Source organism: Engystomops pustulosus, chromosome 3 (assembly GCF_040894005.1).
Source record: "Engystomops pustulosus chromosome 3, aEngPut4.maternal, whole genome shotgun sequence".
In the NCBI taxonomy this organism is placed as follows: Eukaryota; Metazoa; Chordata; class Amphibia; order Anura; family Leptodactylidae; genus Engystomops; species Engystomops pustulosus.
In genome coordinates, this window is record NC_092413.1 from 151639548 (window position 1) to 151666664 (window position 27117).

The window sequence follows — 27117 nt, forward strand, 5'->3', positions numbered from 1 at the left end:
GCCCCGTTTAGTGACGGGGGCTACTAGCAGACAAATAGGCATCAACAAATTTACTTGGGGGGGGTGACATAGCTATATAGTAGTCTAATGACACTATCACTCGAATTTTTAACATCTTCTAACATAGTAAAACTCTTTTGTATCATATCCAAGCCTGCCTTGCCTGAGGTGCCATTGGGTGCAACATTCCCGGTGTGTATAGGGATCAGGAAGGCAGACTTAGGACTCTGACCAGAGGTCATGTTATTTGAGTCATTACAAATAAATTAGTCAAAATTTTAACTCACTTTTCTCATATATTAACTCTTATATAAATCCAATAGGGGGAATTCTGCCTTGCATGCCGCAAGGGTCTTCACATATTACCAAACACCGACAGTCTCTTTCATGTAGGGGTCTATTTCTTCTTGCTTCTCCTTGGGCTCCTCGTAGTGTGCCATAGTGCAGCATCTGGCAGGACAGGTAAGTCCTCGTCTTCTCCAATTGGCATCCATGACGGGATATCGCGTGGTGGCAGTTCCAAGGCACTCCATGCTGCTTTTAAATCTTCCGGTGATCGGATAACGATGTGTTTACCGTTCAGGTTGATCGCCAGACCGAATGGGAATAGCCAGCAGAAAGGAATTCTCTTCTCTCTTAGGTCATCCAGGAGCGGCTTAAGCATACGTCTTTTTACGAGCGTGGACGGTGCAATGTCCTGAAACACTGATATTTCATGTGCCTGGTATTGGAGTTCTGTGCGTTCTCTGGCCCCTTTCAAGATGTCTGAGGCATCTGTGAACTTCAGTAGGCCGCACATGACGTCTCCGGGTGGTTCAGCCGCACAAGGTTTAGGCCTCAAGACCCTATGAATTCTTTCAATATGTATAAGGCCCACTCTATCTTGCCCGAGTATGCTTGCAAATATGTCGCCTGCTGTCTTAGGGAGGTCTTCATGAGGTATGTCTTCTGGCAGACCTCTAAGCAGTACATTTCTGCGTCTGCTGCGGTTTTCTTGGTCTTCTACCCACAACCGGGCTGTATTGAGCTGGGCTTTCTGTTTAGCCATTGAGTCCCGTACCGCCTCTCCAAATTGTATTAGTGAGGACTGGGCCCCTTCAAGCTCCTCCACCCTGGCCCCTATTTGCTTTATGTCGGCTTTTATGTCGGCCAGGTCTTTAGCTATGGGGTTTAGGGCTTGGTACAAAACTTTTTTGATAAAGTCTCTAGAGACCGGGTCTGCGGAGGTCTCCCTGTATGTTTCAGAGAACTCACCGCTGCTGTCCTGCTCTGAGTCTTCTCCTTCATCCTGCTCGGGCAGCGCGGGCGCCATCTTGGATAGCTTGTTCGGCGGCGTCTTCATCTTTTTCTTCAGGAATTTATCTAATTCCTGTTCCCCCATTTTGTTGAGCCCTTTCGGGTCCGGTGCATTAGAGTTCCCGTATTTGACCATCTGGACCGCGTATTATAGGCGATAAATGCCGGGAGCTCCGGATTCAAGCAGCAATCTAGCAGCGTGGCTTGCCTCCGCCCCCCATAGATTAAAGTTAAGTAAGTTAATAGGAACCTAGCATCATATATACCTTAATAGGTAGATTTCTGATGGTAGGTTTCCTTTATGTTGGACAAGATTTTTCTTGTTTGAGAGGCAAAGAGACTCACATACAACCAGCACCAGGAAGAGAACATTTAACATATGTATGTCCTTCCCAAAACATCCCTCTCTCTGCAGTTGGCAGAATAGTTGGCATTGATTTGTTTGTGTTTCATATGTGTGAACTGTGGCTTAGGTTTCTCCTGTGTTTGGATTTATTGAGCCACACCCTGCTCTCTGCAGTTTAGCCCTGTCCACAAAGGTTACTAGCCTGTCTGTCTGTATCTGTTGTTTGCCCCTCAGTGTCATGTATCTCCCAGTGTGACCCTGCTTTCCCTGTCTCAGACTTGTGTTGATTTTACTTGTACCAGCGTGAACACAGGTCAATATCCAAATTCCTGTTACCTGTCTGCTCTGCGCTCCAGCAGCTACCAGATTAAGTAAATCTTTACTGTCACCTTTCAGGGTCACTCACCGTTAGTTAGGGTCCTGATAGCGGGTTCTCCCTTGTCAGGGCAACCTATCTGCCGAAGGCAGCGGCTTGGCCTGAGGGGACATTGCAGGGTGAGTTCGCCACCACTTACCCGGTCTGATAGCTAGTGTCAAGCCTGGTTGTGGTTGTGCTGTTGCAAAACTACCATATCCACATCGTTATTCCTGGGTTACGCTGAATGTAGTTTCTACAGAAAAAAATTGGGGGTTCCATTTAAGATGTTAAAGTTTTCCCCCAATGAGTATTATTGAATAGATTGTTGAAAAATATTTGACGTTTTAAAAGAGATATTCCACTGTTACAACCTTTTTGTTACACCCAGTATTAGCATATTAGTGTCATTTGAAAATGTTTCCAAAAAGCTAGCGCTTGTGCAATAGAGACATTAGCAAGTGTTCAGCTAAAGAGAATCACATAAATGTGCTTGCACATCAGCTGTAGCCACAATACATCAATCACAATAAAAGAAGAGCATACCTATACCTAAACTATGATTTTCATGCATTAATCACATCTTGGTGGTAAAGTGATATCCAGAAGATCCCTATGTACATTATAGCAATTAGCAGATATTGGGTAAATATTTATTAAAAAAACAGATATACAATTTGCAAGTGTATACAATGTTAATAGAATGTAGATTATGCATAAAATTATTGTGCACATAAATACATAAATATCAAAAAAGGGAGTTATTACATGTTATAATAGTACTGTACTGTATTGAAGAGCAGATATACACTATGTGGATAAAGATATATTTATATTCAATATTATGAGTTATATACATATACTTTACAACTCTAAAACTACAATATACCATTATATATGGATAGAAAGTGACTAGTACATATATGATACATATACTATATTCTCTACATATTCTATATACCAGGAAAGGATAAGTGTGAAGAGGGGGAAGGGTAGTGTACGTGAGACTGGGATGAAGTGTGAAAAGAGTGCATGATGGATGTATGTTATACCTGAACACGAATATAACAAAAATTCAATAATAATATTACCGTATTGCTAAACGATACAAGGATGAAATAGTTCATGTATAACCCCACATCTACTTATTGTGTATAAGTTACATATATCCGACGATGCAATTAGGCCTCAATATTCGTGACATAGCAATTTCATATAAGACTTTAATAGATTTTTTTCTTAATAATGTCAATGAAGGATCCATGGAATAATAGCTAATGACCAACATATTAATACATCTCCCCCAATAACATAGCAGTGCTGGTCACAATACTAGTGATGTGCCGTTGGCGAACAATGGGAGCCGGCTCTCATTAGTGAGCCAATGACTCACTTAACCCTCCCCCTAAATGGCTCATCATTCCCCCTTTAACCCGATACAATCAGGTTAAAAGTGGAGTAGTGTGGGGTTACTGGCTGGACTGAGGCTCACTATTAATAGGGAGCCACTCATGAGCCAGAAGAGCCGGCTCTTCTTAGTGAGCGGAGCCTAATGAGCCAGCTCACTAAGAAGAGCTGTAATTCACTATACAATACCCCCTCACATTAAGGGAGAAATAATTATTAACTAAAATTAAATAAGATTTTCTGCCATTACCAAGGCACAGCTAATGTCGCAAGACAAAAGCAATAGAGGTAAATGTTATAGATCTTTTTTTTAGTACGGTATTTTGGAGGCAAACATTCTTTTCCTAAGTTTTTCAAAGTCAAAGCATTTAATACTCAAAAGGCTTCTTTGTGATGATACCAACGAATGGTGGTAGAAACAGGTGCAACTTTTTCTTGATGCCTCTGCTGTAGCCAAGTCTGCACTGCGTCAAGTACGTGGACGCCGCCCCGTTTAGTGACGGGGGCTACTAGCAGACAAATAGGCATCAACAAATTTACTTGGGGGGGGTGACATAGCTATATAGTAGTCTAATGACACTATCACTCGAATTTTTAACATCTTCTAACATAGTAAAACTCTTTTGTATCATATCCAAGCCTGCCTTGCCTGAGGTGCCATTGGGTGCAACATTCCCGGTGTGTATAGGGATCAGGAAGGCAGACTTAGGACTCTGACCAGAGGTCATGTTATTTGAGTCATTACAAATAAATTCGTCAAAATTTGAACTCACTTTTCTCATATATTAACTCTTATATAAACCCAATAGGGGGAATTCTGCCTTGCATGCCGCAAGGGCCTTCACATATTACCAAACACCGACAGTCTCTTTCATGTAGGTGTCTATTTCTTCTTGCTTCTCCTTGGGCTCCTCTTAGTGTGCCATAGTGCAGCATCTGGCAGGACAGGTAAGTCCTCGTCTTCTCCAATTGGCATCCATGACGGGATATCGCGTGGTGGCAGTTCCAAGACACTCCATGCTGCTTTTAAATCTTCCGGTGATCGGATAACGATGTGTTTACCGTTCAGGTTGATCGCCAGACCGAATGGGAATAGCCAGCAGAAAGGAATTCTCTTCTCTCTTAGGTCATCCAGGAGCGGCTTAAGCATACGTCTTTTTGCGAGCGTGGACGGTGCAATGACCTGAAACATTGATATTTCATGTGCCTGGTATTGGAGTTCTTTGCATTCTCTGGCCCCTTTCAAGATGTCTTCGGCATCTGTGAACTTCAGTAGGCCGCATATGACGTCTCTGGGTGCGGTTCAGCCGCACGAGGTTTAGGTCTCAAGGCCCTATGAATTCTTTAAATATGTATAAGGTCCGCTCTATCTTGCCCGAGTATGCTTGCAAATATGTCGCCTGCTGTCTTAGGGAGGTCTTCATGAGGTATGTTTTCTGGCAGACCTCTAAGCCATACATTTCTGCGTCTGCTGCGATTTTCTTGGTCTTCTACCTACAACAGGGCTGTATTTAGCTGGGCTTTCTGTTTAGCCATTGAGTCCCGTACCGCCTCTCCAAATTGTATTAGTGAGGACTGGGCCCCTTCAAGCTCCTCCACTCTGGCCCCTATTTGCTTTATGTCGGCTTTTATGTCGGCCAGGTCTTTAGCTATGGGGTTTAGGGCTTGGTACAAAGCTTTTTTGATAAAGTCTCTAGAGACCGGGTCTGCGGAGGTCTCCCTGTATGTTTCAGAGAACTCACCACTGCTGTCCTGCTCTGAGTCTTCTCCTTCATCCTGCTCGGGCAGCGCGGGCGCCATCTTGGATAGCTTGTTCGGCGGCGTCTTCATCTTTTTCTTCAGGAATTTATCTAATTCCTGTTTCCCCATTTTGTTGAGCCCTTTCGGGTCCGGTGCATTAGAGTTCCCGTATTTGACCATCTGGACCGCGTATTATAGCAGGTTAGGCTAGCTTCGGGCGATAAATGTCGGGAGCTCCGGATTCAAGCAGCCATCTAGCAGCGTGGCTTGGCTCCGCCCCCCAATGATTAAAGTTAAGTAAGTTAATAGGAACCTAGCATCATATATACCTTAATAGGTAGATTTCTGATGGTAGGTTTCCTTTATGTTGGACAAGATTTTTCTTGTGTGAGAGGCAAAGAGACTCACATACAACCAGGAAGAGAACATTTAACATGTGTATGTCCTTCCCAAAACATCCCTCTATCTGCAGTTGGCAGAATAGTTGGCGTTGATTTGTTTGTGTTTCGTATGTGTGAACTGTGGCTTAGGTTTCTCCTGTGTTTGGATTTATTGAGCCACACCCTGCTCTCTGCAGTTTAGCCCTGTCCACAAAGGTTACTAGCCTGTCTGTCTGTATCTGTTGTTTGCCCCCAGTGTCATGTATGTCCCAGTGTGACCCCGCTTTCCCTGTCTCAGACTTGTGTTGGTTTTACTTGTACCAGCGTGAACACAGGTCAATATCCAAATTCCTGTTACCTGTCTGCACTGCGCTCCAGCAGCTACCAGATTAAGTAAATCTTTACTGTCACCTTTCAGGGTCACTCACCGTTAGTTAAGGTCCTGATAGTGGGTTCTCCCTTGTCAGGGCAGCCTATCTGCCGAAGGCAGCGGCTTAGCCTGAGGGGACATTGCAGGGTGAGTTCGCCACCACTTACCCGGTCTGATAGCTAGTGCCAAGCGTTGTGGTTGTGCTGTTGCAAAACTACCATATCCACATCGTTATTCCTGGGTTACGCTGAATGTAGTTTCTACAGAAAAAAATTGGGGGTTCCATTTAAGATGTTAAAGTTTTCCCCCAATGAGTATTATTGAATAGATTGTTGAAAAATATTTGACGTTTTAAAAGAGATATTCCACTGTTACAACCTTTTTGTTACACCCAGTATTAGCATATTAGTGTTATTTGAAAATGTTTCCAAAAAGCTAGCGCTTGTGCAATAGAGACATTAGCAAGTGTTCAGCTAAAGAGAATCACATAAATGTGCTTGCACATCAGCTGTAGCCACAATACATCGATCACAATAAAAGAAGAGCATACCTATACCTAAACTATGATTTTCATGCATTAATCACATCTTGGTGGTAAAGTGATATCCAGAAGATCCCTATGTACATTATAGCAATTAGCAGATATTGGGTAAATATTTATTAAAAAAACAGATATACAATTTGCAAGTGTATACAATGTTAATAGAATGTAGATTATGCATAAAATTATTGTGCACATAAATACATAAATATCAAAAAAGGGAGTTATTACATGTTATAATAGTACTGTACTGTATTGAAGAGCAGATATACACTATGTGGATAAAGATATATTTATATTCAATATTATGAGTTATATACATATACTTTACAACTCTAAAACTACAATATACCATTATATATGGATAGAAAGTGACTAGTACATATATGATACATATACTATATTCTCTACATATTCTATATACCAGGAAAGGATAAGTGGGAAGAGGGGGAAGGGTAGTGTACGTGAGACTGGGATGAAGTGTGAAAAGAGTGCATGATGGATGTATGTTATACCTGAACACGAATATAACAAAAATTCAATAATAATATTACCGTATTGCTAAACGATACAAGGATGAAATAGTTCATGTATAACCCCACATCTACTTATTGTGTATAAGTTCCATATATCCGACGATGCAATTAGGCCTCAATATTCGTGACATAGCAATTTCATATAAGACTTTAATAGATTTTTTTCTTAATAATGTCAATGAAGGATCCATGGAATAATAGCTAATGACCAACATATTAATACATCTCCCCCAATAACATAGCAGTGCTAGTCACAATACTAGTGATGTGCCGTTCGCGAACAATGGGAGCTGGCTCTCATTAGTGAGCCAATGACTCATTTAACCCTGCCCCTAAATGGCTCATCATTCCCCCTTTAACCCGATACAATCAGGTTAAAAGTGGAGTAGTGTGGGGTTACTGGCTGGACTGAGGCTCACTATTAATAGGGAGCCACTCACGAGCCAGAAGAGCCGGCTCTTCTTAGTGAGCGGAGCCTAATGAGCCAGCTCACTAAGAAGAGCTGTAATTCACTATACAATACCCCCTCACATTAAGGGAGATATAATTATTAACTAAAATCAAATAAGATTTTCAGCCATTACCAAGGCACACCTAATGTCGCAAGACAAAAGCAATACAGGTAAATCTTATAGATCTTTTTTTTAGTACGATATTTTGGAGGCAAACATTCTTTTCCTAAGTTTTTCAAAGTCAAAGCATTTAATACTCAAAAGGCTTCTTTGTGATTAGTATAAAAGCTATTTTTTTCAGTCTAACAGCGTGTTTAGAAAACCTTTTACTTAGATTTGCATGTCTTGGCAGTGGTTCAATTACTGCAAACCACTTATTTAATTGACAATTCTGTGAATCACACAGTATACCAAATATAGAAGTACACACAGATCAATTATGGAAATAGAAGATGAAACATGCAAGAGCTGAGTGATAAAATTAATTGTTTCTTGATAACTTCAAAATTTCCTGGGATTGTAAATCAGGGATTCAGTTTTATGTGTGGCCTGCACATGATATATTAATAGGCAGAGCAGATGCTGGTTGTTGGCAACACCGTTATTTTTCAGCATTTCAGGAACTGTGAAATTTTACAGAAGCCCTCTTCAACCAGGATAGGTGGCTGCTGTATTAGGGTAGACTCACATTTTTGTGTTTTTTCACATCAGTGATCTTTCGCCAAATCCATTTTTGCTAATGGGCACGTAGGGAGAGATGTATTAGGAGTGTCTGACAGCAGAACTGTTCAAGCTGCCCGGCCACCAATCAGAGCTCAGCTCTTATTTTCCGGCACCTGTTTACAAAAGCTAAGCTCTGGACAGTTCTGATAAAGCCCCTGCATTCAGATTAGTTTTCTCTTCATTGCTTCAGTGATTTTCACTGATGCATTACTGAACCATTAATTTCAATAGGATTTTTCACACTTCAGTTTTTCTCCACTAATCAGTTCTCAGTGGAAAAATACAGTCACCGGCCACTTTATTAGGTACACAATGCTAGTAACAGGTTGGACCCCCTTTTGCCTTCAGAACTGCCTTCTTCGTGGCATAGATTCAACAAGGTGCTAGAAGCATTCTTCAGAGATTTTGGTCCATATTGACATGATGGCATCACACAGTTGCCGCAGATTTGTCGGCTGCACATCCATGATGCGAATCTCCCGTTCCACCACATCCCAAAGATGCTCTATTGGATTGAGATCTGGTGACTGTGGAGGCCATTTCAGTACAGTGAACTCATTGTCATGTTCAAGAAACCAGTCTGAGATGATTCCAGCTTTATGACATGGCGCATTATCCTGCTGAAAGGGCCAAAAGAGTGCCAAGAAAATATTCCCCAGACCATGACACCACCACCACCAGCCTGAACCGTTGATACCAGGCAGGATGGATCCATGCTTTCATGTTGTTGACGCCAAATTCTGACCCTACCATCCGAATGTCGCAGCAGAAATCGAGACTCATCAGACCAGGCAATGTTTTTCCAATCTTCTACTGTCCAATTTCGATGAGCTTGTGCAAATTGTAGCCTCAGTTTCCTGTTCTTAGCTGAAAAGAGTGGCACCCGGTGTGGTCTTCTGCTGCTGTAGCCCATCTGCCTCAAAGATCGACGTACTGTGCATTCAGAGATGCTCTTCTGCCTACCTTGGTTGTTATGGGTGGCGATTTGAGTCACTGTTGCCTTTCTATCAGCTCGAACCAGTCTGCCCATTCTCCTCTGACCTCTGGCATCAACAAGGCATTTCCGCCCACAGAACTTGCATCAATTCTTCGTGGCATAGATTCAACAAGGTGCTGGAAGCATTCCTCAGAGATTTTGGTCCATATTGACATGATGGCATCACACAGTTGCCGTAGATTTGTCGGCTGCACATCCATGATGCGAATCTCCCGTTCCACCACATCCCAAAGATGCTCTATTGGATTGAGATCTGGTGACTGTGGAGGCCATTTGAGTACAGTGAACTCATTGTCATGTTCAAGAAACCAGTCTGAGATGATTCCAGCTTTATGACATGGCGCATTATCCTGCTGAAAGTAGCTATCAGATGTTGGGTACATTGTGGTCATAAAGGGATGGACATGGTCAGCAACAATACTCAGGTAGGCTGTGGCGTTGCAATGATGCTCAATTGATAGCAAGGGGCCCAAAGAGTGCCAAGAAAATATTCCCCACACCATGACACCACCACCACCAGCCTGAACCGTTGATACAAGGCAGGATGGATCCATGCTTTCATGTTGTTGACGCCAATTCTGACCCTACCATCCGAATGTCGCAGCAGAAATCGAGACTCATCAGGTCAGGCAACATTTTTCCAATCTTCTACTGTCCAATTTCGATGAGCTTGTGCAAATTGTAGCCTCAGTTTCCTGTTCTTAGCTGAAAGGAGTGGCACCCGGTGTGGTCTTCTGCTGCTGTAGCCCATCTGCCTCAAAGATCGACGTACTGTGCATTCAGAGATGCTCTTCTGCCTACCTTGTTTGTAACGGGTGGCGATTTGAGTCACTGTTGCCTTTCTATCAGCTCAAACCATTCTCCTCTGACCTCTGGCATCAACAAGGCATTTCCGCCCACAGAACTGCCGCTCACTGGATGTTTTTTCTTTTTCAGACCATTCTCTGTAAACCCTAGAGATGGTTGTGCGTTAAAATCCCAGTAGATCAGCAGTTTCTGAAATACTCAGAGCAGCCCTTCTGGCACCAACAACCATGCCACGTTCAAAGGCACTCAAATCACCTTTCTTCCCCATACTGATGCTCGGTTTGAACTGCAGGAGATTGTCTTGACCATGTCTACATGCCTAAATGCACTGAGTTGCCGCCATGTGATTGGCTGATTAGAAATTAAGTGTTAACAAGCAGTTGGACAGGAGTGGCCGGTGAGTGTATATATATATTATTGAAAGAAGGGAGATATATATCGCTATTTGTAACACATAGCTATCATAGCTATTAAGGAAAGTAATTTTATAAGGTATGTTTTTTATGTCAACAAATAGGGGAAGTCTCAAGATTTTCTCAAGTAAAATAGGATAATGTGACATCTATATTATCCTAATTATGCACATCTGTAGACAACTGTTCCGGATTGTTGTATATTGCAGGGCTGAATGCGGTTCCTTAAACACACCATGGGGTAATGGGGATGTTTATTGGTTCTAATTAACCGGTTAAGGACCAGGCCCTTTCCTGTTTTTTCATGTCCATTTTTCACTCCCCACCTTCAAAAATCTATAACTTTTTTATTTTTACACGTAAAGAGCTGTGTGACGGCTTGTTTTCTGCGTAACAAATTGCACTTCATAATGATGGTATTAAATATTTCATGCCATGTACTCGGAAGCGGGAAAAAAATTCCAAATGCAATGAAAATGGTGAAAAAACGCATTTGCGCCATTTTCTTGTGGGCTTGGATATTACGTCTTTCATTGAGCGCCCCAAATGACAGGTCTACTTTATTCTTTGGGTCGGTACGATTAAGGGGATACCAAATTTGTATAGGTTTTATAATGTTTTCATACATTTACAAAAATTAAAACCTCCTGTCCAAAAAAATTTTTTTTGATTTTGCCAACTTCTGGCGCTAATAACTTTTTTATACTTTGGTGTACGGAGCTGTGCATGGTGTCATTTTTTGCGAAATTTGATAATATTTTCAGTGATATCATTTTTAGGACTGTACGACCTTTTAATCACTTTTTATAGATTTTTTTAGATTTTTCAAAATGGCAAAAAAGTGCCATTTTCGACTTTGGGCGCTATTTTCCGTTACGGGGTTAAACGCATTGAAAAACCGTTATCATATTTTGATAGATCGGGCATTTTCGGACGCGTCGATACCTGATGTGTTTATGATTTTTACTGTTTATTTATATTTATGTCAGTTCTAGGGAAAGGGGGGTGATTTGAAATTTTAGGTTTTTTTATTATAATTTTTTTTTTTTAAACTTTTTTTTATTTTTATTTATACTATTTTTCAGACTCCCTAGGGTACTTTAACCCTAGGTTGTCAGATCGATCCTATCATATACTGCCATACTACAGTATGGCAGTATATGGGGATTTTCTTCCTCATTCATTACAATGTGCTATCAGCACATTGTAATGAAGGGGTTAAAACGAAATAGCCTCGGGTCTTCGGAAGACCCGAGGCTACCATGGAGACGGATCGCCGCCCCCCGATGACGTCACGGGGAGCGGCGATCCCAGGTAAGATGGCGGCGCCCATGCGCCGCTATCTGTTTGAGGCTGCCGGCAGCTTTGCCGGCAGCCCACGCTGTAAAAACACCCGCGATCGGTGCTAGCACCGATCGCGGATGTTACCGGTAAGCCTTTGCTGCAATATGCAGCAAAGACTTACCGGCTATGGAGAGGGCTCAGCCCGTGAGCCCTCTCCATGCAGCGCGACGCGACCGCCGCCGTGAATACACGGCGGGCGGTCGCGAACCGGTTAAAGAAACCTACTAAAATACAATGATTCATGGGAAAAAGTATGCAAATTGACTCTCCGCAGGTAAAAAAAATTTCATGATCATCTCTAAGTGTCCATACACCAGCTGTGTCTCTTTAGTAAAAACTAATACTCCTGAATAATATGTGCAGGGGCGTAACTACAGCAGTAACAGCCTTAGCAGCCGCTATGGGGCCCACAGTGTCAGGGGGCCCTGTCATCCGACCTGACACAATAAAGAATGGAGGATATACTCCATTATCTATATTGCACTGCACATATCCAGTATAATATGTATATAACATATACTGTGATGTATATATGCATTATCTGTGATGTATATATGGTGTCTGTATACACTGTATGGGAGTATGTTGCATATGGCACTGTATGTGTGTGTATGTGAGTGTATTTATATGTGTTTGTAACTTGCATGTGTGAGTATACTAATATGTATATTTTTTAAGTGGAAAGGGGGGCCCCACATAGTAGCCTGCTAAGGGGCCCTGTCTCGCCAAGTTACGCCACTGAATATGTGATAGTTACTTTAAAAAAGGAAGAAAACAAATTTGCTTACTACAATCAGCAGTGTCAATAGCAATCTTAGCAGATATCTTATGCTGTTCTGATGATCAGTATTTTAAGTAAAGAAAACCAGGCACAAAGTCGAACTAAAAACCACAAACTGGCCCGTAAACTAAAGACTGGTACACAAACCACACCCATACACAATACCATATGAAATTAAAATTACATTATGTAAAATTCTAAGATCCTAATTCAGCAGTTTTAATTATACAGCAATAGAAAATAGGGGTGCTACAATGTGAGGGGTATGTAAAAAGAGAAGGAATTGTAAATGGTGTAAGGGGGATAATTTAAAGGGGGAACTATAAGAGGGAGACCAAAATAAAATCTTACATTCTATGTGAGGGGTCAACAGAAAAGGGGGTATTATAAGTAGATGGCTTCAGAAAAGGGGCAAAAGTGGTGACTACATAACATTTGTGAGGCACTTACAGGGTATTCTCACAAATACCCGATTCTTAAGTATACTCAGGATAAAAAAACAACACATTCTCTAATTCAATGTTATTCACACAAATACAGCATTTCACAGATAAAATTCCAACATGTCGCTATCAGTCCTGGATCCGTCCGTAAATCTTCTGACTAGCAGGAGAAGGGGGAGGGGTAGGAGGGAGACAGCACTAAAATCACATGCACTTCCTGATTCATCAAGGTGCTTCTACACTGTTCTCAGCAGCGCGGAGAAGAGATATCAGAAACTTTACAAACATGATATGCTCTGTATCCAAGGGGAGGGAGAAGCATAGCAGTGCTGATGTTGTGTCTTATTGATTAGGTGAGGCAGCAAAGATGAGTGTGTTGCTGTGTTTTATATCCATCTCATTACATTGATCTGTCTCATCTCTTTTTCTCTATGTCAGATATTAGTAGAATGATCAGAAGCTAAATAAAAGCTGAAACCTGTACCCTCATAATCTAAGCACATTGTCATCATACAGCATCTCCTAGCACAGAGGAATCATGAAGTGTCAGCTTAGCTACTGCCCACCCACACTCTGAATTCTTACCCTGTGGATAGGAAATGAGGATAGGGCCAAATGTGTCAAAACCCCTTTAGGATGTACAGCGAGAGCTAGATAAAAAAAAAAAGATATCGGTATCTACCCTGCCTCCAAAATTAGGGGGCGCAATTCTGCCCAGAGCCACCAACCACAAAGAAATAAACTGCATGTGCATCTTTAAGATCTAAAACGTGTTACAGAACTTCCCCCAGGCCTGTCATAGTTAACCCTATAGTAGGTCCTGCCACAGGACTTAATATACTGCCCATTTGCTGTATACTGTCAAGGTATTGCACCTTCTAGCAATTGTAAACGCAACGCTAGTGCCATGTGTGAATGTGTCCTCAGGGGACAAACTATATGCTCTCCCCCCCCCTTATTAAAAATCATAACTGCTATAGGATCATCTACCAGTGCAAATATAGCGCAAATAGAAAAATATGTCCCTCAAGTGAAAATACTGCACATGTAAATATATACCTGAATAAATTCATGGCAACCATGGCAATCATATTTTAAAATATTCATGAGCTCAGTTAAAATGAAAGATGGGCTGTAATTGGTTGCCAGGGGCAAATTAGAATATTCTGACTTTTAGACACCTTGATAAATCTGCCCCAATGTGTCCCCTGCATATAATGCTGGTTCAAGTCCCAGGTTCAACATCTGTGAAGAGTTTGTATGTTCTCTCCGTGTTTGTGAGGGTTTTCTCAGCTGTCCTCCCACACTCCAAAACATACTGGTAGGTTGATTAGATTGTGAGCCCTACTATGGCTTTTAGAATTTGCCGCTTGCTAAAGGCCAAAAGGGGTAGGGGTTAATAAATGGCTGCCTATCTTTTCAAAACACTGGGGGTAATTTACTAAGGGCCCGATTCGCGTTTTCCCGACGTGTTACCCGAATATTTCCGATTTGCGCCGATTGTACCTGAATTGCCCCGGGATTGTGGCGCACGCGATCGGATTGTGGCGCATCGGCGCCGGCATGCGCGCGACGGAAATCGGGGGACGTGGCCGAACGAAACCCGACGTATTCGGAAAAACCGCCGCATTTAAAAACCGAAAAAGTGTAGCTTGGGAAGCGCTTACCTTCACCTGGCCCAGCTGGGTGCATTCCGGCGCATTGAGATGATTTTCAGCGCAGCAGCGCCACCTGGTGGACGGCGGAGGAACTACCTTCATAAATCCCGGCCGGACCCGAATCCAGAGCAGAGAACGCGCCCCTTGTTTAGCGAATGGGCCGGGTAAGTAAATCTGCCCCACTGTGTTTGTTACACTTTTTCATTGTGTTTAGGATTCCTTGAAAATGCATCCGTTTTGTATCTTGGCTTTTTAAATGGGACTTTTGCTAAAGTGTCTTAACTTTGCGTTTTAACACACATCCAACATTGTGTTTTTAAAAACGTAAACGCCAGCAAACATTCGAAAAGCGCATGCATAAAAAAAACCTTGATTTTTCAGCGTGTTTGAGCGCGTTCACAAGTTGCGTTTTGGTCGTGTTTTCATTGCGTTTGAAACGCATATACAACAGCTGATGAGAGGTGATTTGCCTAATTACATTACCGTTTACGTTTGTAAACGCAATGTTAACGCATGCGTTAACAAAACGTAAATGAAAATGTTATCAGTGATGTAATTAGGCAAATCACTCCTCCTCAGCTGTTGTATATGCGTTTCAAACGCAATGAAAACGCAGGTCAAAACGCAACGTGTGAACACGCCCTGAAATTCCAACAAAAACGCAACATGTGTCACCAGCCTGAGGGCGCGTTCACACGTTCCGCTATCGTCGCGTTCATAACGCGACGCTAGCGCACAGGGGGCGGAGTTTGGGGCGATCACATATGCGTTTCCAGAGAAACGCATGCGATCGTGTGATTAAACGCATGCGTTTCCCGGGAAACGCATATGCGATCGGCCCGAGCTCCGCCCACTGTGCGCTAGCGTCGCGTTATGAACACGACGATAGCGGAACGTGTGAACGCGCCCTGAGAGTTCTAAAAATGTGATATGTAATCTTATTTGGTGACTTGTCTGTTCCTTAGAAGCTGAAGAAACCTTATAGCACTGAGCTACATCGCATGTTATCTATATGACTTCTTTCTAACTTTACCAGGAGACTACAAAGAGAATATGACAGCAAAAAAACATCTTCATGTGCTTTATTATGTAATGGAGTTCACAGAAATCACAACCCTGGCTTTTCCTGATATAAGGTACTAAAAGAGTCACCTTTCTGCTGCTTATCAGGGCAGAAAAGTAGAAAAGTGGGTTTTTATGTAGTTAAAATGATCCAATATCAAGCAGGATGTGTATGTATCTCTGTAATTCTCATACATGATACACAGACTGAAGAGAAGTTGTAGGAATTGCTATATACAGGAAATAGCTCAGACAATTCCTGACACTGTGGATCCAGCAGTGGAGGAGTTACACCTCCTGCTGCCTGGCTACATGATGTCATGCGATTGTTTGAGTAGCCCGGCCCTGCTTGTATTTTGTCCTCTCTCTCCCACCATACAATGCTAGTAAGGCTTTCCTGATTACATTGGATCTCGCTCATCGTGCGATCTGATCAGTCTCAGGGATCCCGCAGCCGATGACAGCTCCCCGGCCGATGTCCAGCTCAGCCTGCGGCCTCAGGAGCGGTGACAGCAGACATGACTGAAGTCACTATCGACAAGTCCAAGCTGCCGGGAGTCAAGGAAGGTAAATGCATCGGGTGCACTCACTGTCACCCTGTCAGGGGCCGGCCCTGGGCGCGATCACCATACATGACATGTGGGTGCTGTTATATGGTGCACACAGGTGCAGCTGCTACCACTGGGTGCAAGTAACACAACTTTACACCATGGAGTGGATCATGGAGCCTGCACTGCATACATCGCCCCTCTATATGTGGCTGATATACTCCCAGATATACAGAGGAGTAAAATCATATAAAACGATTATAAATCTCACCTCCTCTAGTAGTCATGAACGCTGTGACTCTAGGGTGCTGTCATGTTTTGTCCCTGATTATATGCTCTATATCAGTATGAAGTACCATATGACTGCATAGCACCTAGCAGTGGTCTCTTACCTGTGGCTCTATAGTTACTGTGAAACTACAACTCCCAGCCTGTCCATAGGCTTGACCCCTGTAGACCTTAGGTGTAGAGAAGAGTGTATAATACATCTCCCATAATAATAATAATTCCTTTATTTATATAGCGCTTACAGATTACGCAGTGCTGCACAAAGCATGGCAAATCAGTCCCTGTCCCCATGGGGCTCCCAATCTAATCCACCTAACAGTATGTTTTGGAGTGTGGGAGGCTCTCCAATAACAGCTGGACATTCATCTGTACGTGTGTACTCTGCCGCTGTAAAGCTCACTTCACTCTTGTAGTATGGTTTGTATTATAAATCGGAACACAATGTAAAAATGGAATAGTTGCAGTCAGTGGTGGTAACAGGTTCGAATATTGACTTGTAGTAGGGTCTCTTAGGTGCTGTTGTCTTACATCAAATTACATTTTTTAGATTGTCATTCCTTAAAGCGAACCTGTCACCCAGATTGTCAGGATTGTGATTTTACCTGGTGATAGGTTCCAATAGCCTATGCTGTGCTAATTTTAAAACTGCACAAACTGCTGGCAGGGAGCCAGGTAATGTTAACTGAAGTTTAATAAGATACTGAAATGAATCAGCATGCTAACAAATGCATTTTTAAAATTAGCATAGCATAGGCTATAGCAGTGGTGGCTAACCACGGGTGCCAGAGGCGGCACTCAGAGCCCTTTTTGTGGGCACCCGGGCCATCGCCCCAGCACACTAGACAGGACTCAAAGAATCTTCCTGCAGTTCCAAGCAACTTAAAAGGTGCTGCTTTCAGTCATATTTTCATACTGACTTCGCTACTTGGGACTGTAGGAAGAGGGAGAATTAGACCGGGTCAAATTATTTTTGGAGGACCTCCTGCTGGCCCCACGATTCTCTGTGTACAGAGGGAAACTGGAAAGAAGCTAAAAAGATGAAAATTTTCCATCTCTCTACTGTGTTGCTGTCCTCAGGAGGCCAATATGATTGAAAGTTATTGAACAGGGAGCAATAAGTTACTGCTTTAATTTTTGGTTGGCACCTTGCGATAAATAAGGGGGTTTTGGGTTGCAGTTCGGGCACTCGGCCTCTAAAAGGTTCGCCATCACTGGGCTATAGGGACCGGTCACCAGCTATAAATGACAATTAAAGGGATTGTGCCAAATATTTAAGCTATCCCCTATCCTGTGTAAAACTAGCTGATTGGTACAGGTCCCACCGATCATGAGAATGGGATCCCAAGCTCTCATGTCATACACATATATGCACGTTGTGTATATGTTGCGTTTTAAAACGCAATACAGAACCTGAGGAGAAGAAATTTGCCAAATTACATTGTTGTTAACATTTGCGTTTGATGGGTGGAGTGGCAGGTAGAGCATACACCCTGCTGCTTCATTTAGGGTGCTTTCACACGTGGCGTTTCAGATGCATCAAAACGTGTGTGTCGGGGCAGGTGCGTCTGAGCGCATGCATTTTTAAAAGTTACAATGTGTTTTGCTCCTCTGAATGAGTTTTTCTTTATTGCTGTAAGTGTATGCAGATGTTAAAAAGTTTACACTGCATTGCACTTAAACCAATGCAGCAAATCGCTTCCAGAGTAACGTATGCGTTTCAACGCATCTGGAACGTCGGGTGTGTTCACAGGAGCCGTTAATGTATGCGTTTTCAAACGCATCACAATCACTGAGAAGAGGAGATTTGCCCAATTAAATTTCTTTCAACGTTGCGTTTACAAAACGCATGCATTAATGCATTTCTTTATTGACATGTTGTTAACATGTGTTAACACATGCGTTTTACAATACAATTTTGACAGCACTGTATTTGGGCAAATCTCTTCTCAGCTGTAGTGATGCGTTTGAAAATGGGTGATGGATGTGTTTTTGAACCATTTTTTTAGCAGTCCATCAAAAAATGCATGCGTTTTTTGAAAACGCATCCGTTTTTGACCACTTTGAATTAGGATAATTGGTCAAACCTGTCAAAAATGCAAATTCAAAACGCCACGTGTGCCATCACCCTAACAGTGGGAGATAGCTGAGGGCTGTGATCTGCTATTTCCGTCATTCTCATACAGTTGAATAGGGCGGCAGTGCGTTTGCTTGTCCTGTCGCTGCACATTTGTGAGAATGGTTAATCCCCGTTTTTGTGGTCGATGTGAGGGCTCCAGCTGTGTATAGAGGATAACTTGGATAACCCTTCTAATGTAATGCACTACTGCCAGTGTCTCCTAAGGATACTTGCACACAAACTTTTTCCATGAAAAACGGATGTTTGATTTTTACAATAAGGCTTATGATGATAAAGAAGCTACTTGTAGCATACAGCTCCATATGTGCTTGTTAGTCAGCTGGAACCTGCTGGCTATGAGTAACTGCTGCTACTCTCCTGTGCATCAGCGTGGATAACCTTTCTGCTGCTCCGCTGATTTTTGACCCCAATGTTCCTGACCGATCAATATCATTATTATCAGAAATTTATCAAAAGGGTGGGGCCTAGCTGTCCTCTCCAACACAGGCCCGCCCCTCTGACATTGGAGAGTATTCAGCATATTGGTTACTAAGATTACAGGCGGTCCCCTACTTAAGGACACCTGACTTGCAGACAACCCATAGTTACAGACAGACCACTCTGACCACTGGTGAAGATTTCTGAATGATTTACTTTAGTCTCAGGCTGCAATGACAAGCTGTAAGGTGTCTGTAATGAAGATTTATTCATTACAGCAAAAAAATGTTTAAACTCCAATTGTCACTGGGGTCAAAACATTTTTTGTCTGGATCTACAATTATAAAATATACAGTTTCGACTTACATACAAATTCAACTTAAGAACAAACCACCGAACCCTATCTTGTATGTAACCCGGGAGCTGCCTGTATGCTATTACTGTCATATGGGTGGTCCTGGGCTGCCTCAGACAGTCCCCCGTCCATCTGGCAGTAGAGATCCAAAGATATTGACATAGATGACTTGGGAATGGTGGGATTAAGAGCGAAATGTCCAACAACGCTGAAATCTGTGCAGCAGGGTCTATTAGAGGATGCAAGGAGGTGGATTGGTGAAGGTGATGACGGTCCTCTTTAAGCCATCTGTATGTATGTAGTGTGTATCTTATCAGGCTACAATATATAACACATTTATATATGTGTGTCATTGTGCACGATCTTACAGATCTAGTTATTCCAGACAGTCATTTTATATGATGTGTGAAGACAGATGTTCCTCTATCTGCGGGACAAGTAGATTTCGGTGTGTGCAGCTGCTTCCCCATGTCCTGTGTCTTTACTGAATGAGACCTTTCCATAGATTATAAAAGTTTTCTGCTGCCGGGTTCTGTGTACTCCTCCCCCTCTTCCTTCTTCAAGTTTGTCTGCATAGCTCACAGCAGTCATCTTCCTCCTAAGCCTAAAAAAACAAGCCAAAATCGGAACTTTAGTAGGGGAAAGTTTACAGGGTTTTACATCTCCTCCATCACAGGAGCAGAACAGTTAAATAATGGAAGCCCTTTACCGAAGACACAATGGAGACCAAGCATTGCCAAATCCCCGTTGACTGCATTGACTGTTTGTCTTCCATGTCTGCAAATATAAGATTTCTCTTCAATTCTTATGATTGTGTCCATATTGCACATTTATAGTACTATTCAGTACTTCTGTATGATGTCCTATGTGGTGCTGCTGAGTGAGTAAGGCTGATGCCACACGTTTTTGGTCCGTTCTTAAGCATGCGTTTTCAGTCCATTTTAAAAAACGCATTAGTTTTTTTACCGTTTGGCTGCTTTGAACCTGTTTATCTATTAAGTAAAACAGGTTAAAAGCAGCCAAACGCTTGATAAACAGTAAAAAATGGACGCATGCTTAAAAACTGACCACAAACGCCACGTGTGGCATTACTCTAAGCCAGCATGCTTTTTTATTAGGTTTATAAGATACTTGATAGCAGTTAGGGGAACATTTATTTATTTTTTTGCACCTTTTTGGCGACTGTTGCTGCCATTTTTTAAAGTTCGCCATGTTAGTTTTTTTTTCAGTGTTGCGCCCGATATGTCATTAGTTTCCAGATGTTTGACGTATGGAAATATCACATTTTTGGCAAAAATCTATTAAAAAGACTCAGAAACACTCCAACTCACTACTGGTGTCTTTCATGGCAAACAATGTCATGCATTACATCTATGGCTATTTTTAGGTTGTAAGTAAAAGATTATTAAAAAGGCTACTAAAAGCATTTTTTGGCTTTCCTAAAGGATTTTTTACAAGTTGGCACTTGGCAGCCGGCATCTGATGTTTCTATGCTTGACTCTGCATATTCAGGAAGGTTTGGCAGAGCCATCAGGCTGAATCTCTCGTATGATAACATTTCTCATTTGAATTTCCTTGGAAGGTCGAGACATAGAGCCTGGACTGTTTGTAGCATCCTCATTTTATGTAGGTGCAAAGAATGATTAATTTTGTTTCTCACATCTGACTAATTTTCTCTTCCCTTGCATTCTGGAGACATCTTTGCGACATTTTGCAGTAGCTTGAGACATTTCTGCGACATTTGCCAAAAGTCGCAAAAAAAGAGATGGAAAATCTAGTACCAAATTTAAAAAAACAAACAAAACTATTTTGACTAATTTGGCTGTGGAAAAACCACATAAACAGGCACAAATAAGCACCAGACATAAGAAAACTATAATAAATGCCCCCCCCCCTAGTCTTTAGCTACTAGCTAAGAGATTGCTAATATTTGATAAGAGAAAGCTGCTGAAAATGCAAACTAAAAAAAAAAGGGGGCTCCTTATTCATATCCATAGGATGGGTTATCCTGAAAAGCAATCTAAAATCCATTTACAGTATATTAAAGATGACTTATCTACTTATCCTTGTAAATCTTTCACTCGCGCCCTCACCATGTTACTTTGGAACCTGCACACATTCCCGCAGACCTGAGAGTCTATTGAATATATGCACGACATGCCATCATGCAGCGGGGTACATATACAGCATTTGCACAATTGCTGAAAAAATTGGGCACCGCACACGCATGAGAGTTACCAGGCACAGAACAGTGACCTAGAGGAAAGGAGGATGTTTTTTCTGCAGAGTTGCCAGGTATATGGTTGAGATCCTTTCCTTTCAGTCTTTGAATTGCCCCCCCCCCCCCCAACCACTGATTTAGGAGTGGTATTCGCAGAGGGGGTCACATACAGTAATGACTGCACAGCCCCTTCCACCAACCTAAAGCTGGAAGGACACAGGGTATCACATACTCTCGACGCTGCCTTGGGGTCATGTGACCTGCCTCTCTTAGTAATGAACAAGAAACTGTGTTTGACCTTATTAGAGACTTATAGAAAACTTTAACAGGGCAATTATAAGTGGCCAACCCCCTTAATAGCAAAATGTGATGCAAGGAGTATTGCTCTGCTGGATGGACTGCAGCATCAGCCTTTTATTAACTTTTACTGTGCCGGCATTTGAAGTTGGGCCGGCAGATGGAAATTCCTTGCATCATCAGATGAAGTCGTGGTTTCATATGCCGATTCCTGGCAGCAGGTTCCTTTTGAAGGGGTTTCCAAATAAAATATAAAATATATTGTTTATTTAATAAAAGAGAAATGAGTCAAGCTCCATTCTCTGTATAGTGGCTGCTGCTAGGAATAGCAGGACAGCTCTGGTTAACTTGAAGAGTTGCTGAGGCTTTCAGAAACCTCTACCATGGTTGGCAGGGGTCCAATGCCCAGCACCTCTGCCCTACTGTCCATTACTCCGATGGCCTGGTTATATAGATCACTCTCTTTCTTGTGAATGAGTTGGAGCCTTCTTACCACCTATGGCCCTGTGGACTACAGTATCCACGCATCAGATCCTCACTGACCTCATATTGATGATCTTTGTCCTGGAAATCCAGTGAAGATCCAGATATAACCTACAGATGAAGATACGTGAACTTGTAAATACATTGCTCATCTTCTACTGATCCTGAGTTTCGGTCGGTAATATGGCCAAGAGATTAAAACTTCCACTGGTAATATTCATCAGATTTTGGAGATCACTTTGAGCTTAGGTGATGTCCTTTGGAAAGGAAAATTGTATGCAGCAGTAGAGAAAAATTTTAAGTCCAAACAGATCCAAATGATTAGTGTTCAGAAGCGCTCTAATATATATATATATATATTTTTTTTTTTTTTTCTTGGTTGCGGTGAACAAAGCAAGATCAGTGCGGTTCAGTGACGTCTCCTATCTTGCCCCAGTGATCACTAAGGCATCTGATCGGCCACTCCTGCAGGGAGGCACTGTATCGGAGGGATGGATTTTTTTTCCCCCATCCTGGCCCCCAAGGGGTTTTCAGGTAAGACCAGAAAACGCCTTTAATGTGCAATTTAATGCTGATACTTGCACACCCTGTATAGGCTGTTTCCAAATTCCTTAACCTATGCTTCATCTCGCACAATAATAATGTAGGAAATCGCATTTACCAGACTATATCATTTAGTAGAATATATAAAAAATAACTACTCTCCTCTAGCAGGCAGATCGTGCACACTGCTCAGCCGCCCATGTGATGCTATGCTGAGGCATGATGAGATTGTTAGAACCTAGAGAAGAAGATCTAGAAAAACCAAGATTGTGTCTAATAAGTAAAATGTTCATTACTGAATATCAGGTGGGGGATGTTTTTGCCCTGGAGTGCTTCTTTGGTAAGAAATTTCCAAGAACTCAATTGACGATAGGATGAGTTTAGATTATCCCCACATTTTGTAAATGTGCCATCTGTATATCTAATAGGTGTGGGGTGAGGTTGCCCTTACCTTTGTTCTGCCTCACATGGTGGGCACCTCATCCTGGTAAAGAAGAAATTGATATGTGGCTTTTTAGTGATGCCCATAGTGGTTAAAAAAACCTGTGACAGCCACTTTATCAGCCTATAAAGAGGTTGTTAGACCCCTGTTCATGTCATAGGTAAAAAAAGCTCCTTGTGGGGCCTACACTTGTGTGTTTACTAAACATGCAGCAATGTCAGGATTGAAATCTTTGTTTTGTGGTAGTAGATGGAAGGGGATGGAAGAGGTTTATTAGTGTCTTCTCTTGTTCACATTTGATAAGTCACAATCAGAGATGAAGAATGGAGGGGCCACCAGCACCAACCACTGCTTCTATTGGAGTCACATGATTCCTGGTTCCCTTTCATATAAGCAGAGTTGGCTAGGCTTCTCAAACTCTGAACAGCTTTGCAGGGCACTCTTTCCTATTATAGGTTGTTTCCCTGTTACTACGGCTAACCCCCAGGGTTATTTTTATTACCTTTATGGGGGACCTAGTAAAGGACATCTACCACCAGATTAATGGGGGTAGACTGTCCACATAATAATGCCCATTACCTTAGGGGGTTGCCGCCACTCTTTTTTTTTCATTTCTTAAACTTCTCCAGAATAATGGTGCTGCAACATATGCTTTGAAACGGCCAAAGAACGCAATATGTTTTCAGTCTGTACAAAAACGGATGCTTTTTTGAATGTTTACCATGCGTTTGGCTGCTTTCAACCTGTTTGTCTTCATTTCTAGAAGTGTAGCTGTGAAACAGATTAAAACCAGCCGAACACTAGGTAAACATACTAAAACACGTCCATTTAAAAAAGGTCCAGGAACTCGACATGTGGCAGCACCCATAGTAGAAAAATATGTTTATAAAAATATGTTAATTAGCCTTGATGCGCTCAGGATTACGTCACTTGAGCATTTTATGGCTCCGCCATCCTGTAATTATTCACCCCCCCCCCCCCCCCATCACTTTTAATTCAGCCATTCCCACGCCATTCTTCGCAGATAGCCGGTGACATTGGCCGGCTGCCTACAAGTCCCACGCATGCGCGAGGACTCTGTTCCTTCCACAGTTAGCTGGTTACTACTGTGGCTTTGTGCCGCATTTCTTATTAGTGCGGTCACATGGTCCGTTCTTACCATGCATTTGGCTTGTTTGAATCCGTTTTTCTTGATTCCCGGGAAACGCATATACGATCTGTTGTCTGCTACATACAGTTGTACAGGTGGCCAAAAGAACATCCGTTCTGTACAGGATTTCTGGCTCCTGTTCTTCACAACTTTGTTTGGTGCACTTTTAACATAAGGCGTGCAACACATTTCTGTCAGACTTTATATGATAAATGTGGCACCGGAATACCCATTTCTGTGATGAAATTGTCTTGCGTGAAGCATAGAGCAGCCGCAACACAAAAGGGTAACATGCGACACATATGTGGCACGGACACTTCTTAAATACATGTGCAAGCAGTTTGCACAGAAAACTGGCGCAAGGACCTTAGTAAATGTGGGCCTTTCTTTTCAGTTATTGCTGCTGATGCAGTGTACTAGTCCTTTAGATTCTTGTAAATAGAGATGTGTTGCCATTGCCAAGTCTCCAACAGCTATTATTCAGATGTGGCATTCGGAGATTCCACGGCCATTACTCACACGTAAACCTATTGTTAATGATTAACACATTGGCGCTGGTTGCAGATGACAAGGCTGCTACAACATTTTTAGAATTTAGACAATTGTAGGAAGTGTTGTCATGTCTGTCTCGTATAATTCAGTGACTGTTACTGTCAGTTTCACTGCCCTCGACACAATTGGTGGTGTTAACATTCAGGTGGTTTCCTATACTTTTGTTCTCAGATGTCATATTATAGCCACATTTATTCCTACAAGAATGGTAAAATAAGAGTGTGCGGAGATGTAGTGTGTATGATAATGCAGTGTATAATATGCAATACATTTTATATGATATTACACTGATGGGTTCTGCTTCAGTTACAATGTTGCAAAGTTCCCTCATACAGAAAGTTACAGATCCCATTTATTACAATGTGACATCCATAATGTGTACCCAGGACTAAACCTGACTCTATCTAGGTGCCCATGCATATTTAATCACTATCCCCTAATATTGGCATTCTTTAAACATGGCTGAGCCCCATGGAAAACAAAGGATTGGGCATATGATTAATTAAGCCGGATCCTCTTTCCCCCTGCCCCAAATAAGTCAGCCTAAGCCTAATGTGAAGTGAATGGGCACCTTAAAGGGGATTTTCTGAGCTCCTATCTTATTCCTATAGTATTTAATTTGCGGGGATGTTCTACCCAGCCCCATCTCTGACCAGCTGCTATACTGTACCCTTTCGTCAGAGCCATACTAACAGCCTCCATAGGGCCACAGCCGTCTGTCTGCACCGCAGGTGCATTTTTAGTCACTTCTCTGACAGCCGATATGCTTTGGATGTAGATGTGTTCTTCTGGCTCAGACTTGTTTTCAGGCCGCATTCACACGTTCTGTCTGTATTGCGTATCAAAACGCAATCCAGGTGGAATGGTAAGTGGGTGACACACTTGGCGTTTTGAGCGCATTTTTGGCCCGTTTTTAAGCAGTCTGTTAAAAAATGCATGCGTTTTTGGAAAACGCATCCGTTTTTGACAGGTTTGACCAATTATCTTAATTCAAACTGGTCAAAAATGCATGCGTTTTTTTACAGACTGCTTACAAACGGGCCAAAAATGCCACTCTAAGGCTGGTGCCACACGCAGCGCTTTGTCTCGATCGCATCGGTGTTTTTATGGAAACGCCTGCTATCGGGTATGAGCCGCCGGTGTTTTACGTTAATTTAATGCGGTCCATAGAAACGCCGATGCGATCAGGCCGAGGCCCACCCCAGTGGGCGCGACTTTTTTGCGTTTTCAAACGCAGACAAAGTGGTGCTTGTCACACACTCCAGCCTAAGGGTGAAGACACGCATGGCGATTTTGGGCCTTTTTTGGGCCGTTTTTACTAAGTGCGTTTTCAGATCGTAAAAAACGCATGCGTTAAAAAACGCATCCGTTTTTTTAAAGCGCATGCGTTTTTTAAAAAAGCATCCGTTTTTGTCTGTTTTTAATTGCGCAAATTCGGAAAACCGGTCAAAAACGCATGCGTTTTCAAAAAACGCATGCGTTTTTAACGATCTGAAAACGCACTTAGTAAAAACGGCCCAAAAACGCCATGTGTGTCTTCACCCTTAGGCCGGCGCCACACGTGGCGCTTTTGTCTGCGCTTGCAAACGCAGACAAAGTCGCGCCCACCGGGGCGGGCCTCGGCCCGATCGCATCGGCGTTTCTATGGAAACGCCTATGATCTGGAACGAGCCGCCGGTGTTTTGCGTTAATTTAACGCGAAACACCGGCGTCTCGTTCCCGATCGCAGGCGTTTCCATAGAAACGCCGATGCGATCAGGCCGAGGCCCGCCCCGGTGGGCGCTACTTTGTTTGCGTTTGCAAGCGCAGACAAAAGCGCCACGTGTGGCGCCGGCCTTAGGGTGCAGTCACACATTGCAGTTACAGCTGCATAGCTATCAGTTTTGAGATGGTTTTAGGTGCAGCTAAGGGCAAAGCCACGCATGGCGTTTTGAACCTATTTTTGGTCTGTTTTTAAGCAGTCCGTTAAAAAATTGATGCGTTAAAAAATGCATAAGTTTTTTAAAAACGCATGCGTTTTTTTTAAAGGACTG

At 42.5% G+C, this 27117-nt stretch overlaps 1 protein-coding gene across 2 annotated transcripts in view; it reads left to right on the top strand.

Moving 5' to 3' along the window:
• The first annotated feature begins 15953 nt into the window (after positions 1-15953).
• CCDC50 (coiled-coil domain containing 50) overlaps positions 15954-27117 on the top strand; it is a 38188-nt gene continuing 27024 nt past the window's right edge. Inside the window, exon 1 of one of the 2 annotated variants that reach the window (XM_072142586.1) lies at positions 15954-16218. In XM_072142586.1, the coding sequence (XP_071998687.1) occupies positions 16170-16218 (49 nt within the window). In that variant the 5' untranslated portion in view covers positions 15954-16169. The remainder of the gene's footprint in view (positions 16219-27117) is intronic. The other variant, XM_072142587.1, reaches the window with a different exon arrangement.